We start from the raw sequence: 20,252 nt of genomic DNA, 5'->3' as shown, positions 1-20,252 counted from the left end.
TTTTTATGTAAAGTATATAGTAGCCAGTACTGTATGAATTAAAATCACTTTTCAAAGCATTCTGTTTAGTTGCGAGTTGTTTAGCATCCTTGATGACGGCAACCATATTTCTTGCCAGTTTGTATAAAATATTCAACACTTTACCAGCACTGCATCTTAACTCTAAAAACTCATTCTAAATATTAATCTTGTAGACACCACAATTATGAATGACAGTAGTTTTTATCTGATTTATAATAAATATGCTTCAGCAGATGACAATTACGTTAATGCAAAGTGCATTCCTTAATGTACTTCATATTTCCAGGTTTCCCAAATTCCCAAATTACAATAAATGCTGATGTAAGTGCAGTTAAAAATACAACTTTTATTTCCAGGTGTCCCAAACTGCATTGAATTCTAATATAGGTGCATTCATTTATACAACCCATACTTCCAGGTGTCCCCTAAGCACAACGTGGTTTTCCTGGTAACAAAGTATGGTTACATCCACATGTACGACCTGGAGACTGCCGTGTGCATCTTCATGAACAGGATCAGCGCTGACACTATCTTCGTTACTGCTCAACACGAGGCTACCAGTGGCTTGATTGGCGTTAACCGGAAGGGACAGGTATGAGTCCTGGCTAAAAGTTTATGTCATTTCATCTCCCATGTTCGAGATTTCTGGCAAAACAGGAGAAACTTAGGGAGTCGTGCCAATTAGTGAACTTATTTTGGGTTCTGGCCAAAGGTTTTTAGCAGTTAGGAGTTCTTGCTAAAAGTATAGGCCATTTCGGAGTAGTAGTGAAGTAGTATAACTTTTTGAATTATGTCAAAAATTAATTTTAAGGCTTGGCAAAATATTTAAACTTTAGTAGTTCTGGTAAAACTTATATAAAATTCGGACAAATTTTTTTACCATTTAGCTGTCCTTAAAATGTCTATAACAATTTAAGTTCTGGCAATATCTATATATCATAATTTATTCCTGGCAAAAAAGTAAACCGTAACATTTAGGTAGACCCTTTGAAACAGTGGACACTGTTGATTATTTGTTGTTCAATTGAGATCCTGCACACCCACCACAATTATTTAGTGGTTGTAGACTTGTAGAGATTAACCAGCTATTTAGTGATGCTAACTAGCAGTATAATTTACAATTGGTGATCAATTGACTTACCTTGTAACAATACAATTCCTGTCCAGTGCGTCCATATTGCAAGTCAAACCAGCAGTGTTTAAAGCACTTTTCTGCTGTCAGAAACAAGTCATGAACAAACCCATAAATAGATGTCAATTGAATGTTAGGAATTATTCGTCCACTGCCCAATGCAGGAAATGGCCTAATGTCTGAAAATTTAACTATTTCATCTCAATTGTATAATTTGTCTTTTTTGCTGCATAAAATAAGAAGATAGTGACAACAGAATAATGTAAGTTTATTCAGTTCACAGAGCAACCATTAAACATATTTTTCTTTTGTATTTCAATGTGCGTTAAATGCAAATTAGTTAGCGAATACTTCCGCTAGTATTGCTTCATTTTTACCTTTTTCTTTAACTTTAACAATTTGTGAAGGTATTGTGATCTAGAGAAAAAACTACAAACACTCTACTGCTTTATTCAAAAAGAACCGCTAAGAGTTAAATAAAAAAAATCAACTTTTTAAAGCACAGAATGCTGCAGTTTCACTAAAAACATCTTTACCAGTTCAGCTCAAGAGCAACAAGCACAAAATAAATACAAATATTATTAACAAAAACACTGCTTTGCTTATCTAGGTTCTTTCTGTGCAAAATAATTTACATATAATGTCACTGATATATTTCTTTATTTTTACCTTTTTTCTTTAAATTGTAAATTTAAGTTATGTGATCTCGACAAAAAGCCACAAACACTCACTGCTTTATCACAAAGAAAGTTGAAAGGTTTAGAACAATTGAAAAACACCTCTTTTAAATGCATTTTGTCTAAAGCAGCAGCTTTATTAGTGTTGCTCAAAATCTACAAGCACAAAAAAATAATTACAAATTATTACTTTATAAACCCACTGTTTTGCTTATGTAGGTTCTTTCTGTGTCTGTGGACGACACCAATGTGGTCCCGTACATCACCAACACCCTGCAGAACCCAGACTTGGCTCTACGCTTTGCTGTCCGCAACAACCTGGCCGGGGCCGAAGAGCTCTTCTCGCGAAAGTTCAACACCCTCTTCGCGCAGGGCAACTACGCCGAGGCGGCCAAGGTCGCTGCCAATGCCCCCAAGGTGAAATTAGCTAAAATAAAAAAAAATGTTAAAATTATGAAGTTATGACTGTTTACAAAAACAGGTATAAAACATAAATTATTTCCTAAAATTTTACAGAAATTAAGAGATTCTTTACTTCTGAAAATATTTTAGCTGGTTAAAATTAGTGTTATGGTAGGGAGTTATGGCAAGAATTGAAATAAAAAGTGAATTCCATATTGAACATGGTAACAATTTAAAGCATTAAAAAAAATCATATTGAAATTTTATTTTCTCCGAATTTGGATTTGTGCAAATCATCTTGGCAACATACATATTGTGGCAATTTTTTTTGGTGAAACTCTGTAGTTATTTATTGTAATACAAAAACACCAATTAGACAAAATATAAGGTATGTTCCAGTAATCTCAGTTAGTGATGCTTGGCTAATGACCAATAAATGTTAAGGTAAAAATGGGTAAAAGTAGTAATGATTGGTAATTAATGAATTGCAAAGCCAAATGGGTCGAGTAGATCGACATCATCTTGATTAAGACGTTTTGATGCGAACTCGTATTATTTTTAGTTGATGTCTTGATTAACTGCAGATCATACAAAGTTTGTATCGAAACGTCTTAATCAAGATGATGTCGATCTACTCGACCTTTTTGACTTTGCAATTCATTATTAAGCTACATTTTTTTGCATAGCCAACCCAATAATAATTGCATCTGTTAAAATTTTTACCAATTAAAAAAAATTTGCATTAAACTCCTATTTTTTGTCCCAACTTAAAAGCGAATCACGTTCATTCGTGTGTGGAGGGTCTCATTGAGGAAGCAATTACGTCACAATTCGTTGTGCCAGGCGCGGGCGGCCTTCCCTGCCAAATGCCTCTTGCCTATTTACTTTGAATGATTTACTCGGAGTGGTACCAGGCGAGACTTTTGCCTCGCTCGTAACGAAAAGCCGGGTTCTCGCATTGAAACCGGCCGGTGCTTTGCTTTGTTTGCGTAAGTTGCACACGCAAAGAATCAAAGTACAACAGGCTTCGCTGCATAAGCGTTTTGCATTGTTGTGCATCATGTTGATTATGAATAACAAAAACCTAATAGTGGCAATATCCTCTTCGTATCTTTGTCTTAATTTTTAATAGGTAGAAAACATATATTGCCTTGAAATCATGTAAAACGCATTGTATTTTATTAAAACATAGATTCGCCTAGATGGTTGTAGCTGATACAGAATTTGAAGTTAATGTTTTATAGATAAGTTTTTAAATATTTTAACTTTCAATTTGGTAGTGCACGTATTTTGTCTCGAAAGCATTTGAAACGCACTGTGTTAATTAAAAAATAAATGGACTGAAGTGTTGTAGCTGACAAGAGAATTTAGAGTTAATGTTTGACAGATGAGTCCACAAATTATTGACACAAAAAGGACCTTTAAAGCCCACTCGCAAAGACACACCTTTTTGTATTCAGCAGTTTTGCAATTCATTTTCTGGGTTCAAACATTATCATTGTTTACGATTGTATGTTGGTCATAATCTAATAGAAACATCGCAACGCCGAAAACAACGCTGTTTTGATAATAATCTTGTCACAAGTGTGCCGACTATTGCATTCCAGCATAATCCCAATTCTCAACACTTTCTAATTTTGTTGAAATCCAAGTGCTGTTAAACTGCAAGTAAGCGGTAATAAGAATGAATCGTTCTAATAAATGAACTTACGATGTCATTATAGGCGAAAGATATATTCCTTTAAAAAATGACTGATCCTCGTTTTACTCGGGTTTTTAAACTTACTGGTTTTACTCAGGGTTTTTAAACTTTGAGTTTTATTGTTAATATACGCGTCAGGGGTACAGTGATCGACAAGCAGAAACCTGCTGCCAGTGATTTTGGATTCCATATAAATATACCCTTTTATATAAACTTTCAATATAACTTTGCTGGGCACTCTACGATTTGGCATTTTCCCCACGCATTTGCTCAAAGCTTTTATTCCCTTAGTTAAACTTTTATTCTCTTTTTTCTTCCAGGGTATACTGAGGACGACCCAGACCATCCAGAAGTTTCTTTCTGTTCCGATGCAGCCTGGTCAAAGCTCACCTCCCCTGCTGCAGTACTTTGGCATTTTGCTCGACCAGGTATGCAAAAATACAATATTTTATTTATATGAAGAAAATATGGGTCTGTTCCTACAGGGTTGCCATAAAGTATTTCAATGTATTTGAATTGATTTGCGTATTGCAAAGTCTTTGAGAAAATTTTTTCAAGGAAACCTGGACTAAATCAAATCCTTTGAGTTGTGTCAAACTGAATTATAAATTGTCTTCATGAAGATTCGTCCTTATTTAAGTAATATTTTGTATTGTTTCCCAATTGACATTTTTTTTAATTCTTTCTCTCTAAAATTAAAATGACTAAAGTTCTTCATTAAAGACTTGTCCTTAATTCAGTAACATTTTGTATTGTATATGCGGCGAATGTATTGTATATGCGGAGATGCTCTCTCCAATTAGCATCAAAGGCTGCAGTATTTTTTCATGATATTTATTCGAGGGTGGTCACTTGTTATTTTATTTTTATTTTCATAACCCTACACTAATTGTTGGACAAAACAAGTTTTCATTACTGAATTATTCCCATCTTTCCCAGGGCAATCTGAACAAGTTCGAGTCCCTTGAGTTGTGCCGACCTGTGCTCCAGCAAGGGCGCAAGCAGCTCATGGAGAAATGGCTTAAGGAGGAGAAGTTGGAATGCTCAGAGGAGCTTGGAGATCTCGTCAAGCCTCACGACTCCACTCTCGCTCTATCCATTTACCTGAGGGCAAACGTACCAAACAAGGTTCGGCGCTTAATTTTAAGTCTAAGTCATGTAAAGTCATAGTCCAATCGTTTTGAAGAAATGAACAGTCAAGTCATTATGAAAGCAAGTCAATTCCAACTCAAGTCCTTGTCATAATAAAACTTTAACGTTAAGCTATTAAAATAGTTAATAACCCAATTTTACAAAAAAATGCTTATTGATAACACTTCATTTCAACTCCAGTTAATTGTTTATAGGACTTAAGTCAAGTCAAGTCATTTATCCAAAAGACTTAAGTAAAGTAACGTCATTTTTCACAAAAGACTTAGTCAAGTCAAGTCATTTACAAACACTGAACAAAACCATGTGCATTGCGAATACTTTTTTTTTTTGCAAATAGGCCAGAACCTGTATTTTATCATCATCTCCATAAGTAGTTTTGCCGAATTTTTGTAATAAAACCTGAACGAAACAATCTCCCATCCGTAGGTGATCATGTGCTTCGCGGAGACCGGGCAGTTCCAGAAGATCGTGCTTTACGCGAAGAAGGTTGGCTACACTCCTGACTACGTGTTCCTTCTACGTAATGTGATGCGGGTCAACCCGGAGACTGGCAAGCAGTTCGCCATGATGCTGGTTCAGGATGACGAACCCTTGGCCGACGTGGCTCAGGTAAATTACTTAATCTTAACATTAACGTTGTAAATGTTATAGTTCTTATTTTCAGGTTGAAGTTCGTAATCTTAACTTTATCGTTGTAAATGTTATAGTTCTTAATCTTAACCATGGGCGCCAAAATTTCAAAATTCCAGGACTTTTTCCCAACCAGTGCAAAGATAATTATTATTCACATTGATAAAATGCGACAGCTCTTGGATAACATATTTTGCGCGGTTGTTCAATAAAACTGAAACAAACCATTTAGCATAGAGTAACTTTCTTACAGCGCCTTTAGGCTAAAAAGATTCCATTGAAATAGGCAAAACGTACCTTAAATAGAAACAAATTGGATTTACAAAACTTAAAAACATGCAGTTTAGGCTGCCATGGACCCTGGCCCATACGTTTTAATTCAGGAAAAACTTTCGGTAGCCTAAGAGTGTGTTAAACGAATTAATTTTCAACACTAATTGAGCGCCTATCTTGGTCAAGTTCCCAAGCGTTCTGACGCTTTGCCAGAAATCCAGAGTATCTAAAAACGCTCTGCGCACTCACAACCGGCGCCCGTGATCTTAACATTAACGTAGTATATGACTATTATAATTATTTATGTAGGATATGGTTTCACTGCAAATAGTTCTAGCTGCAGGACACTGTACATTTTATTAGTTATTGCAGCTGTATTAAAAATAGAAGTTTTGCCCAAAATGTTAAAGGAAGTGTCAAGTGTGATCTATCATCGTCAGTAACAAAAATTCCTGCTTTGATTTCAGCCTTGTCATGGAGATATATATGTACTCCTTTTGAGTTCAGCTTTGTCCTTAAATCTGTAAAAGTTGGTGTTAAAGTTTAGGACTTTCAAGTTTACACAAATAAGCCCTTGCAAAACAGGGGTTGCTTCCAATTGTTTGTAACTGCTACTTTGCATGTACAATTGTACATACGTCAAGAGCTTAGAGAAATAAGCTTTTACGAGGGTTGCCGGAGTATATCGGAAGTGTGAAATTATCTTTACGCTGCTTTTTAAGGCAAGATTCACAGAGCTATAATTGAAAAACGTTTATCTAGCACAGTGGTTTTCAACCATGGTTCCGCTAGTACAGACCAGGGGTTCCGCAATTTCTAAATTGTTTAGCTAATTGAGGTGTATTTATTGCACTGGGGTTCCTCGAGCCAGTGAAATGTTTCCATAGGGTTCCACTTCAGCAAAAAGGTTGAAAAGCACTGATCTAGCAGATTAACATCCTCGCTTTAAATCAGTGTTTCTCAACCAAGTGTTATGACTAAGTATGCACCTTATATTGTGAATAAACCTTCCCAACCCAAATTAAACGGCCACCCAACTTTTACGGGTTGAGAAACACTGCTTTAAAATTCGACAGATGTTGACAGTGCATCCGCCATGTTATATATTTTCTATGATATGCCAATCTGTTTAACTCTTCCCTTTAGATCGTAGACGTTTTCATGGAGTCGAACCTGATCCAGCAGTGCACCGCTTTTCTGCTCGACGCACTCAAGAACAACCGGCCAGCAGAGGGCGCCCTACAGACCAGATTGTTGGAGATGAATTTGATGCACGCTCCACAGGTAACTTGTCGTTTGGCTCCGACCCCCTCCGCATTTAATCCATATTCAATACCCAACGGGTTTTCGGACGCTCGTTTATGCCTGATGTTGTATGTGCGCATGTGCGTTTTATTGGGGTGAACACAAATAGGCAACTGTCGAACGACAAAACAAAACTGCATTCTTAATTTGGCCGGAACAGCGAGAAGCTTAAAGTACCTTCTAGTCAGCTGTCTCGCTAGGATTTTAGGCATACTTATTTACAGAAAAAAAAGAAAATAACCAATATTGAGTATAGAATTGAGAAAGATGACGTGTTTCAACGAATAACTATTTTTTAAATGTGAATGAGATTCAGAATTATCTTTTTAATAAAGAATCTGCCTTATTCGTAATTTCGTGAATAAGAAAGGCTAAATATTATGCAATATACCTTGAAACATAATATACCAATCGCATTAAAAATAGAAATTATTTCTATAAAAAAACTTTACATCAGGCAAAGTTTGTTGAAAAACAAAACAAGTGTAACTACTGATCACTCTTAACTTCAAGTACCCTAGCATTCAAATTCAATTCACCCACAGGTAGCGGACGCGATCCTGGGCAACCAGATGTTCACTCACTACGACCGCGCTCACGTTGCCCAGCTGTGTGAGAAGGCAGGTCTACTGCAGCGAGCATTGGAGCACTTCACCGACTTGTACGACATCAAGCGAGCCATCATCCACACTCACCTGCTTAACCCGGAGTGGCTCGTCAACTACTTTGGAAGTCTGTCGGTCGAGGATTCGCTTGAATGCGTCAAGGTTTGTGAAAAAAAACATTTACATTTTGTTTGAAAAAAGGTTATCCAGGGGCAAGAGTAGAAACAATTTTCTTATTTATTTATTTATTTTTTTCTTCTTTTTCTCAATTTTTTTTAAAATTTTTTTGTGAAAAATGGAGTTAGCTTGGCCATGTCATCGTATTAAGCTTGTGGTGTTTTTTCGTTTATTCTGGTACCTGGAAATTCAAAGTCGTTGAGGTTTGTGAAAAAAAATAGGGTTGGCTTGTCGTATGTGGCTTACCATCATACTAAGCTTGCGGTGTTTTATTCCTTCTATTGTGGTACCTGGAAATTCAAAATCTGGCTTTAAGAAAAATTGTTAGCCTAGCGTTGTTTTAAGCTTGATTTTAGCTTATTTTGTGTGTTGTGGTTCCTGGTAATTCAAATGCGTCCACTTTGACGTCAAATACAACAGTGGTAAACTACAAAGTACAACAACGGGCCATAAGTCTTTGCATAGTTTTTTTTTCTCCGAAATTCGTTCAGGTTTGAATGAGTGTTGTTGCAGAGTAGCCCTAAAAACGCGACTTTCTTTAGGTTAAGTTTGCAGAACATTTTTTTGTGGGCAAGGGACAGGGTATATTTTGCAAGCAGTTTTTTCAATAAAAATGAAAATTTTAATATTAGGAATACCCCTGTGTATTTATTGTACAAAAATTAAAATACTGGATATTTTTACTCCTAACATTTTACAGAGAATGGCAGCATTTATGCTGGACGTCGTCCCCATACCTCAGAAAATCTAAAATACCAAGAAAATCTTAAAATCTACATTAATTTGTAACATGTAACATCTGTCCAACTTACAAAATATATATTTTTTTTTCAGGCAATGCTGACAGCCAACATCCGACAGAACCTTCAGATCTGCGTTCAAGTCGCGACCAAGTATCACGAGCAGCTGACCACCGATAAGCTCATTGAGCTCTTCGAGTCTTTCAAGAGCTACGAAGGTTTGTCGCCGTTTTTATGTTTTCTTTTTAATTTTATTCAAGTAGTTTCAAAAATTGGTTGAAACTACAGAAAGGTACAGTCTGTACAAGTGTTTGAATCTTTAAAAATCTTTGAGTTGATTTGCGTATTAAATCCTTTAAAAAACTTCTTATATGTTTTTTTTCAAAAGTGAATAAATAGTCTATGGTTTTTTGGATTTTGTCCAGCTTAAGCTATAAATTCAGCGATTAAAATCACATTAATTTCACTTGTATAAGTATCTTTAAGTTTAAAAAAAAATTTAAAAAGGGTTACCTGTCATTAAAGTTGTAAAACTCATGGTCGGTAACAGTGTTGTAAACAGGTCATTTTAAAAATGTTAAGTCATTTGTGAGTTAACTTTAAAAAAACCGTGGCTCAAGTGTACTTAGTCAAATCATTGACGTGCATCTTTACAACGGTGGTCGGTACCTAATTGTTTTTACACCAAACTACTGAGCATTTCGGTACATTATGTAAAAGGATGACTATATTTGGCTCATATAAGCTGAGCTTGATTTTAATTATCCTATCGATTTATTAGGACTCAAATGTCAATGGGTTGGGTTGGCCGAGAAGAACTTTTTTGACACCATTTTTAAAATGGGGAAAATGGATTGAGCATGTTAATAGTTGCATAGAATCTTGTGTATATTCCGACATAACAGAAATTCAGTGGTGACCGGATGTAAGAAAATCTTATGCACGTCGATCAACTTGATAAACGAGGCAATTTGGTGCTGGTTAAGAATCCTATAATGTTTATGTCCGCTGGATTATATTTCTAACATTATTTTGATTAGGGTGCGGTGCCGGTTAGTGTTTTGGTTCGGGTGGCCCAAGTATTATAATAATATATTCTCCCATATTTATTTCTTTATTGTAATTTTATTTTAAATAAAAATGATAGGATTTTAGAACAGCGCCGGCAACTTTACCATTGACACACAAACACGAAACTTTAGACGTTTTAAGGCAAAGGCACATTTTAAATTGTAGAAATGCAGGGTGATTTTCTTGATATCATTAAACTTACTGACCAATCCCTTTCTTTTAAAGGACTAGCCACAGCCGCAAACCGTATTTCTAAGCTCTTTATTTCACTCCACTTTTCACATTCTTTTGCCTGTTCTACTTTATTGGTTAGATTGTTAACTTTAGTCACCCCAGATTATATTGCTAAGCTACTTCTTTCACTAAACTCACGTTTTCATTTCCCAGGTTTGTTCTATTTCCTTGGTTCGATCGTGAACTTCAGCCAGGACCCAGACGTTCACTTCAAGTACATCCAGGCTGCTTGCAAGACTGGACAGATCAAAGAAGTCGAGAGAATCTGCCGCGAGAGCAACTGCTACGACCCGGATAAGGTGCATAATTCGAGTGTTGTCCTTGTAAAGAAATCTGGAGTGTTGCCAAATAAAAATACTACATTTTTTTAATAAAATAAAACGATCAATTTAGTATTTTCATAAAAACAAGTTATTTTAAAAATCAGTAATGAAATTTTTAATATAACACCCTTCCTCTTAAATGTAAAAATATATGTATTTCACTATTTACTCATTATGCATATATTCCTGATCAGAATTGTGTGTTTTCTAAAAACCATGTTAAAAAAAAAAAAAACTTGCGGCTCACTAAAATCCATCAATAAACTAGCCAATCTTTTGAATTTAAAAACATAAATAATTGCTTTTGCTATCCAGGTGAAAAACTTCCTGAAAGAAGCGAAGTTGACCGACCAGCTGCCACTGATCATCGTGTGCGACAGATACGACTTCATCCACGACTTGGTGCTTTACCTCTACCGCAACAGCATGCAGAAGTACATCGAGATTTACGTGCAGAAGGTAAGTCATCACTCAATTGTGCATCCTTTGGCGAATTGTAGGCATTAGATAACGCACGGCGGCAAAGAATAGACTATTATGGCAGTGATTCACAAACCTTTTTTCTGCGTAACATTTATGTTTTTCTATTTAAATTAATTCTGTTAAATTCCGATAAAAAAAGAAAAATTCATGGCATTACTGCGTGTTTACTGTTTTTAAAAACAGTTTTTTTCTGGTTTCCATTTAATTTAATTTTAAAAGTTCTGCGAAGAAAAAAAAAGAAACACAGAAACATTATTTTAAAAGCCATTTCATTAAAGCGGTTCTTACTGTTTTTAAATATTTTTTTGTTAAATTCTGCAAACGAAAAAAAAAATACACAAACCAAGTAACATTATTTTTAAAATCAATATAATTTGAAATATTTTTCCCCGTGGTCTATTTAATTTAATTTTTTTAAAACTATGCAAAGAAAAAATTTCAGTACACTGAAACAAAAATTAAAATTCGAAACGTCTTTTAACCTTGATATTTTCTTCTAATTCCGATCATCTTTTCTGCTCCAGGTCAACCCTTCTCGACTCCCGGTGGTTGTCGGAGGACTCTTGGACGTTGATTGTCAGGAGGACGTGATCAAGAGCCTCATCTTGGTCGTCCGTGGTCAGTTCTCCACCGATGAACTCGTTGAAGAAGTTGAGAAGAGGAACAGGTACCGCAGGGGGCGCTAGGGCGTCGAAATATTTGTTGGCGAAAGGGGCGGGCTTGCGCTTAAAAGTGGTGGAGTTTAGTAAAGGGTTTTAAACCAGTCATTTTGATATACCTTTAGTTCTAGTTCAAGTCAAGCCATCTGAAAATAATTCAAGTTCAAGTCAAGTCTTTTGAAAAAAAATAACTTAACTCCAAGTCAAGTCATTTGCAAAAATAATAACCGAAGTCCCAGTCAAGTCATTATGCGGGCAAGTCACCTTTAAGTCAAGTCATTATGCGGGCAAGTCAGCTTTAAGTCAAGGCATTGACATAAAAAGTCGTCCAATTATACGCAATAACACACCTAAAAACAACGAAGTTTAATTAAAACACTCTAACACTCAAGCTATTGTCTTTTGATTGGACCAAATCATTTGTCCAAAAGACTGAAGTCCATTCAAGTCATTTTGGTCAAAATACTTAGTTAAGTCTTTAAAAAACAGTGATTTAAGTGCACTTAAGTCAAGTAATTGGTTTTATTTTGTCCTTACACTTCTATCGTTGTTAATGTTATACGAGACGCTACTAGTGGTGGTTTATATTATTTTAATTTTTTAGCTAATTTTAGAACTATAGTGTCTCGGGTGAATTATATTTACCAAAGTAAAGGCAAAGAAATTTAAAACGCGATGTTCTGTTTATTGTCTTTGCACCTTGAATTTATAAATGTTTTTTTGTTTGTTTTTTTATTTATTTTCAACAAAATGAATAAAGGGTTATTCGAAACGTTGAAAATGCTACCTACCTCTGTATAAGCTCTCTTATTCCTTCTACGTCTCACTACAACCTCCAAAACCTACTCTCAGGCTCAAACTGCTTCTTCCATGGCTTGAGTCTCGCGTCCACGAGGGATCAGAGGAGCCAGCGACCCACAACGCGCTCGCCAAGATCTACATCGACTCCAACAACAACCCGGAGCGCTTCTTACGCGAGAACCCGTACTACGACAGCCGCGTGGTCGGAAAGTACTGCGAGAAACGTGACCCGCATATGGCTTGCGTCTGTTACGAGAGGGGACAGTGTGACGACGAACTCATCGCTGTAAGAATACTGTTTTTTTTTTATTTTTAAGATTGCATAATTTCTTGATCAGGCGATTTTGTCGAATACCATTTTGCTGTTTTTTCTTTATTTTTCACGCTCGTTAAAAACGGTACCTGTCAGCAATGCTTTTTCAATTTCCAACCAAAAAAATAAAATTGATACATTTTGCCGATTTTTCTGTAACGTATTTTTTCTTGCGAATTTGCTGCTTTTGTGTGTAAAGAATTTCGAAAATCATGTTGCGAACTTTAACTATACACTCGAAAAAGGCCCTTCAACTATTGAAGCATCTTAAACTTTTGTTTTTAGATCTGTTTTTTTTTTAATTAAGCGGTCGTCTTAAGACTTAAAACAAGTCACAGACTTGTGCAGTTTTTCCAATCGTTTCTCTTTTTTGCCTTCTTCTCGCAGCTCTGCAACGAGAACTCTCTCTTCAAGTCGGAGGCTCGCTACTTGGTTCGTCGCAAGGACGGCGAATTGTGGGGTAAAGTGCTGGAGGACACAAACCAGTTCAGAAGACAGCTCATTGACCAGGTGCCAATCTCACCCGCATGATAAGAGTGTATTTGACTTTGTTGAGAAATTTTGACAAATAACCTTGTCTAAAATTAAGAATGATTTAATCTGTCCGCTTTTCTAGTGTAATAAATACAGTCTCCATGATTAACAGATTAACAAAGAAAGAAAAAAGAATACAGTGGTGTTTCAGTAAAAAAAAATTGCGTTTTTCGTTACTTATTTTTTTCAAATTGGCAATACTTTGTTTGCACAAACATGAATTTGTACATAAAAAAAAACTTTTTATCAAAAACCTCCGAAGGATTTGGCAAATGTGTTAACGTTACAAACACATTCGACCAGTCCGTGATTAACAATTTTTTATTGACTGTAGGGAAAACAGTTTATTTAATGTACGGCAACACTTTTTGATCTCTTGTTGCTGCACTGTCTCATGTTTTAATTTGATCATTCCGTAAAAACATACATCAATGAAGCTCAGGAACACTAAACACGGATCTGTTCATAATCTTCAGTAGAAAGAGAGTGGCCCAAATAATAGATCAAAGATTCATTCTTTTATTAGCAAACGCTGATGATGGCAAAAGCACTTGCCGAAACGTTTGCTAATAAAAGAATGAATCTTTTATCTGTTATTTGGGCCACTCTCTTTCTACTGAAGATAATGAAGATCAAACTCACTGTATTTGTATTAACTTCTATATGACCCCGACAGGTTGTGCAAACAGCCCTAGGAGAGGCTCAAGACCCCGACGAGATCTCTGTAGCAGTGAAGGCTTTCATGGCTGCAGATCTTCCCAACGAGCTGATTGAACTGCTGGAGAAGATTGTGCTGGACAGCTCCATGTTCTCCGACCACAGGTTACTTATAAATGCGTGTAACATCGTAATTGGTACACTTTGGTTGGGTTAGTTCTCACACAAGTTTAAATAAGTGCTCTCAGCTAATTTTTAATAGTTTTTAGTGTTTCTTAAACCTAAAAATTGCTTATATCTAAAACCTGGGCAAAACTCTCGATATTTCTGGGGTAATTTAAATACTCAAGCGTTTAAAGTAGGGATTTTGGAAACCTGGAAAACACTTTGTGGAATGCATCGCTTAAAACCTGAACCTGTTTTTTTCTACGCTGTTAATGTATTGAAGGCTCTTCCGGTTTTAGTTCAGATTAAAAGATAAAATTTTGATTAACTTTATCTAGTAAAAAAAAACACTCTAACTTGTCCTGATCAACTTGCTTGGCATTCTGTTTTTGATCAAGTCTGCAATAGCTTTCTGGTGTACTTCTGGTGAAAAAAAAAACACTCTAACTTGTCCTGATCAACTTGCTTGGCATTCTGTTTTTGATCAAGTCTGCAATAGCTTTCTGGTGTACAATAAGCAGTTTGTTGCTAATTTGGTACTGCGCATGCGCGCGTTAACCTCTGGTTTCGGGAAGTCTACGTAGTACGTAGTCTTGCTCAAATCCCGATTTCGCAGACTTGTTGTTTGATTGAGAGCAACTGTTGAGAGAGCAACCACTTGTTAAGCATTGTTCGTTTTAAAATAATTTTTTTTAACTTTAAAATTCCATATACACCAAACCTGCCGTTTAAATTTGACTGGCAGCTCCGTGTTTGATTGACAGGAACCTGCAGAACCTTCTGATCCTGACAGCGATCAAAGCGGACAGCTCTCGTGTTATGGATTACATCATGCAGCTGGACAACTACGATGCCCCGGATATCGCAAACATTGCCATCCAGAACGAACTCTTCGAGGAAGCATTCGCCATCTTCAACAAGTTCGACGTCAACACTTCAGCCATCTCTGTAAGTTGCGCAAGTTTTACTTGAGAAATTAGATCTTGGTTGTCTAATGTTTTCTGTCTTTCGTCTAGCCTCAAAAATATTTTTCCATGTTTAAAATTTTGGCGACTTCGATAATTGCACATCAACACTTCGGCATGGAGGCCAAAAGTCGAAGTTCTTTATAGTACTATGTTTAATTAAAGTAACATTAAAAATACTAAGGTCATGTCAAGTAGTTCGTCTAAAAGACTTGAGTCAAGTCAATTCATTTGTCCAAAAGACTTGAGTCAAGTCAATTCATTTGTCCAAAAGACTTGAGTCAAGTCAATTCATTTGTTCAAAAGACTAAAGTCAAGTTAATTCATATGTCCAAAAGACTTCAGTCAAAGTAAAGTCATTTAAAAACAGTGACTTAAGTGCACTTACTGTAAGTCAAGGTATTGTATTGATAACACACACACTCACTCACGATTTGCTGTAGGTTCTGATCGAGCACGTGAACAACTTGGACCGAGCTTACGAGTTTGCTGAGCGTTGTAACGAGCCAACTGTGTGGTCGCAACTTGCTCGAGCTCAGCTCAACGCAGGGATGGTTAAGGAGGCCATTGACTCATACATTAAGGCCGACGACCCAAGCTCGTACATGGAAGTGGTGGAGGCCGCAAATAAGTCAGGTGAGTGGGGATGCCAATTAAAACAGCCCTCAATGTCAAGTTTTCGAATAAGTTACAGTTTTTAGCTAGATGATAATTAACTGCAAAGCCAAAAAGGTCGAGTAGATCGACATCATCTTGATTAAGACGTGTCGATACGAACTTGTTATCAATCAGCAATTGCGTCCCACCCTTTCATAAGTGATGCTTGAATTACTTTTTACTACAAGTTCGCATCGGAATGTCTTTATTTTTAACCTTTTAAGGTACTTTATTTTTATAACAGAAATTGGCACTTTCCATTGAATTGGCGTTTTTTCTATATTGCACATCTTTTTAGCTTTTAAGTAAAGTACCTTAGACGATAAACAACGTTTTTTTAACGGTATACTAGTACTCATACTCGCAAAAAGTACTATATATCGTCACATTTCTACTCATGGACAAAATATTTTTTTTTAAGCCGACCAATAATTGGAAATTTGAAAAAAGCGTACTTCAAACTCTTTTATTCTTGAGATAAACGAATAAAGGTAAGTAACTTAAAAAAAGATGTATTTTATTTAAAGAGAGATCTACGCAACCATCAAGACAAAAACAAAACTATCATAACAACTTTTTAAATTTTAAACTAGAAAAATCTCTTGCTCTGGAAAATCTGTGGCATCTTCCATCCTTAATTTAGAAGTACCCAATTATAGAGCGGTATCCAAAAGACAAAAAAAAAATTAAGCAACAAAACAACCGAGCAAATTTTAAACTAGAAAAATCTGCTTCATGTTTCATATTTGTGTTTTGTAAAGTACCATAGGGCGATATCTGTCCCCCAACGAAACTTAAAACCGAATTTTCTTGGTGCAGAGAACTGGGAGGACTTGGTGCGCTACTTGCAGATGGCTCGCAAGAAGGCGCGCGAATCTTACGTTGAAACTGAGCTGGTGTTCGCTTTCGCCAAGACCAACCGACTCGCCGACCTCGAGGAATTTATCAGCGGACCAAACAACGCAAACATTCAGCAGGTATAAAATGTTTTAAAATGGTCTTTTTCAAGTGCAAAATGTCAAAACTCTGGGCCTTTTTTTTAAGTAAAAAATGTCCCAAAACTAGTATTTTTTTAAAGTAAAAATGTAAAAAAATAAGTATTTTTTAAGTACAAAAAAAAAGTGAAAAAACTTGGCCTTTTAAACCTGTAGTAAGTTGCAATGGGAATGTCTTCAGGAAAATACAATCTCGTATATAGCTAGTTAACTTTCATAAGGTTTAAAGTATTTGTTTTTCTGACCAACATTGAATAAAAGTGCATTTTTTATTGCTCCAAATTGGTTAAAATAATATAAACCTTTTATTACTTTTATTATAAGTAGACCGTTCAAATAACGTTTATTTTTCTGATTAAATAAACCCAAAAAGGTCAACACTTTTTGTAATATTATTGTAGAAAATTAGGTTTTCAAATTAAGAGTGTATTTTTGCCTATGGAGCACAATGGTTGGAGTAGTAAGAATATCATAAGCTCATGCAGAAGTTATTAACGTTTTTGAAGGCCTTCTCACTATGTTGAAAACGTACAAATATTTTTTGAAAAATTTCAAAATGATGCCTACTTTTCTATGGGCTCGATATTCTTACTACATACGTTTGCTTAAATTTAGGCGAACTTCAAAACATGAAGAAAAAATCGCAAAACCTGGACACCTAACAAACTCAATATTTTTAATCCGCTTTTAACAACCAACTTATCTAACTGCCCTTTAAGGTTTTCAAGGAACGCTGATCTAAAATTACAATTTTTAACCCACATTACCTCGTCCAGGTTGGAGATCGCTGTTTCGACCAGAAGATGTACGAAGCAGCCAAGGTCCTCTTCAACAACATTTCCAACTTCGCCAGGCTCGCATCGACCGTGGTCCATCTCGGGGAATTCCAGACCGCCGTCGACTCCGCCAGGAAGGCCAACTCGACCAGGACCTGGAAAGAGGTGACGTTATCAGTTTATGACGTTTTTTGCGTCATTGTATTATGTAGGTTACTGTAAATCGAGTGATAATTCACTCAGATAATATCTTTTCTTGGTTTTTAATTCTTTACACGTAAACATTTCAACTATGTGCAATTGTGTAATGTGCATTCATTTCGAGACTATTAGAAACCGTTCTAAAAGAAAAAAAGAGTTCGAGGCTAACTTTACCAAAAAATACAAAATCCCGAAATATTTGGGAAATTTACTTAAAAAATGAATATTTTGCAGACAGGCAAATGCTTGAAATGCTTGCATTGGGAGTCAAATCTACAAAATTGGCATACTGAAATGCGAAATTATTGTTAGAAACCCTACTTTTAAGGCAGTTTGTCTTTATCGATTTTTTTTTGTCTTTCAGGTTTGCTTCGCTTGTGTGGACGCCGAGGAGTTCCGCTTGGCTCAGATCTGTGGACTCCACATCGTGGTTCATGCTGACGAGCTCGAAGAACTAATCAACTACTACCAGGTGAAGCATTGAAAGCCTTACAGCGATACACACAAACCTGGGCTTGTTGCAGTAACACACACAGAAAACACTGAAAATTGACGTTTGATATGTTAATCCTAACAAAAGAAAGTTCATTGCGAATTTTGAAAAACTACGGTTACATTAGATTAACAGATGATGATAACCAATTTTAGCTCATAACCTGCATAAATGGCTTAAACCGTTTCAATTTTATTTGTTTTGCCTGTTTAAGCATAGTAATGACGTCATAGGTATCGGATCGTATCGCGATACTTATTGTCCAAAATATCGGGTATCGGAATCGGAATGAAAGTAAAGTGTCTTACATCCCTACTTAAAAGTTTTCAAGTTTACAGCAGCCAATCGGTTTAGTTTCTAACACCACTGTGCCGTTAGCAAGCTGGTGTCGTCATAGCAACGGCATCCTCTTTTTCCTCCAGGAGCGCGGATACTTTGAGGAGCTGATCCAGATGTTGGAAGCTGCTCTGGGACTCGAGCGAGCTCACATGGGAATGTTCACTGAACTGGCGATCCTATACTCCAAGTACAAACCAGGAAAGATGAGAGAGCATTTGGAGCTTTTCTGGTCCAGAGTCAACATTCCAAAGGTGTGCATTACCCCTAAAAAAATATATTCATTTTAGATAAAAAAAAAATATCCACCAGAAGAGCTGAAACTCTTTCTAAAGTAAGAAATCGTAGGCAATAAAATGTCAAAGAAATATTCTTCCTTTCGTATCAGACGATGTTGTGACTGTTCATAAAACTTTAAGAAATGATTTTATGTTTTACACCCGTTTGTATAAACGATCCTAACATGCATCACAATATGGTTAAACTAGTATGTTATCTCGTCTATATGATGCGTTACTTAGTTTATTTAGCTTTGATTTTTTTCGATTATTCTGACCCGACACTGATCTATAGTGTTTCACTTTTAATTCTGTGTCAAAGATTAATAACACAAGGTGGATCGTGCTTATCTGATTCATTAAAAAAACAAAAAAAACTAGACAGGGTGTGCTGTTTTTGTATATTTTTCCAGGGGGTATAGCGCGGTTCTACTATATTATATCAGGGGGTATGGTGCGGTTGAACTATATTATACCAGAGGGGGTACAGCGCAGTTCCACTATACTTTACCAGGGTGTTATTTCCTAGTTATTCTATATTCTTTCAACGGGTCTTATTTGTCAGCGTCCATATACTCCCAATGTTGTGCTTCCAGTTTCGGTGCTTTAGCAGGCAAAAGCGGATGTGGCCCGAAGTTGCGTGTTATAGGTTGGACATGGTGCACTTTTACAAGATAGATTGCCAGTGGTCTTAATATAAATTTTGCTGCGAAGCAAACCTATAACGTGTCTTTATAATTAATAAATATTTGACAATTTTTTCTTGCACCCCTATACGCCTCTAATTGGGGACAAAAGTCAATAGTGTGATGTGTTCGATTTAGTTCTTTAAAGCTATCTACTCTAATCTAGCGGCAGAAAACCTTCAATACAGAATTTGGTCATATCGCTTGCTTTATTCTGGCCGCGAGCGGCTGGCTCCCTGCTATGCTTATTTTGTCCAGCGCGGGCAACATTCATCGTGCAAAGTGTCTCGTCTCAGTGAAACTAAGCGCGTGCGACTTGCCTTTTAGAAAGAGGTTTCTCTTAGTAAATTAACTTATTGCTTTTACAAAACAACATATTTTACCGACGCAAGTTTAAATGAAAAATCTGCCAGGCACTGTACACCACTTTGTTTGCAATTTTTATTCCATCAAAAAATCACTTTAATTTCTATATTTTTGGTTAAATATTTTCCCCCATGGGTTAATTATTTTGAGTTGAAGGTCAAAATTTTGCTGTGAAGCAACCTATAATTTGTCTTTATAATTGAAAACTATTTAACAATGTTTTCTTTAGTTTTTTAGACACCTCTAAACACAAAAATGGCCGAATTTTAATTTTGCCCCCCTAAAATACTCCCCTATTTTCAAGAGGTAAAATATTTATTTTAACATCAGCTTTAAATGGTTGTCTAACATTTGTGAAATTTTCAGATTTTTATGTCATTTCCTTCTAGTGTAAATATATCATTGAAATTTCCTAAAGTGTTTTGCATTTTGACCCCCCGGAT

The 20,252-nt window shown here is 36.1% G+C and overlaps 1 protein-coding gene across 1 annotated transcript in view; it reads left to right on the top strand.

Moving 5' to 3' along the window:
- LOC146137411 (clathrin heavy chain 1-like) overlaps positions 1 to 20,252 on the top strand; it is a 31,664-nt gene that overhangs the window by 3,752 nt on the left and 7,660 nt on the right. Inside the window, exons 7-26 of the mRNA XM_083393546.1 lie at positions 440 to 613; positions 2,050 to 2,247; positions 4,255 to 4,362; positions 4,874 to 5,062; positions 5,513 to 5,695; positions 7,136 to 7,273; positions 7,840 to 8,061; positions 8,911 to 9,034; positions 10,275 to 10,420; positions 10,760 to 10,903; positions 11,452 to 11,594; positions 12,439 to 12,673; positions 13,088 to 13,210; positions 13,911 to 14,056; positions 14,821 to 15,004; positions 15,465 to 15,657; positions 16,498 to 16,655; positions 17,450 to 17,614; positions 18,015 to 18,122; positions 18,566 to 18,733. Of these exons, the coding sequence (XP_083249672.1) occupies positions 440 to 613; positions 2,050 to 2,247; positions 4,255 to 4,362; positions 4,874 to 5,062; positions 5,513 to 5,695; positions 7,136 to 7,273; positions 7,840 to 8,061; positions 8,911 to 9,034; positions 10,275 to 10,420; positions 10,760 to 10,903; positions 11,452 to 11,594; positions 12,439 to 12,673; positions 13,088 to 13,210; positions 13,911 to 14,056; positions 14,821 to 15,004; positions 15,465 to 15,657; positions 16,498 to 16,655; positions 17,450 to 17,614; positions 18,015 to 18,122; positions 18,566 to 18,733 (3,249 nt within the window). The remainder of the gene's footprint in view (positions 1 to 439; positions 614 to 2,049; positions 2,248 to 4,254; positions 4,363 to 4,873; positions 5,063 to 5,512; positions 5,696 to 7,135; positions 7,274 to 7,839; positions 8,062 to 8,910; positions 9,035 to 10,274; positions 10,421 to 10,759; positions 10,904 to 11,451; positions 11,595 to 12,438; positions 12,674 to 13,087; positions 13,211 to 13,910; positions 14,057 to 14,820; positions 15,005 to 15,464; positions 15,658 to 16,497; positions 16,656 to 17,449; positions 17,615 to 18,014; positions 18,123 to 18,565; positions 18,734 to 20,252) is intronic.

The sequence above is a fragment of the Ascidiella aspersa genome, chromosome 7, assembly GCF_963924565.1.
Source record: "Ascidiella aspersa chromosome 7, kaAscAspe10.2, whole genome shotgun sequence".
Taxonomy (NCBI): Eukaryota; Metazoa; Chordata; class Ascidiacea; order Phlebobranchia; family Ascidiidae; genus Ascidiella; species Ascidiella aspersa.
The sequence above is the reverse complement of the archived record's forward strand: the minus strand, read 5'-3'. Positions and strand labels throughout refer to the sequence as shown.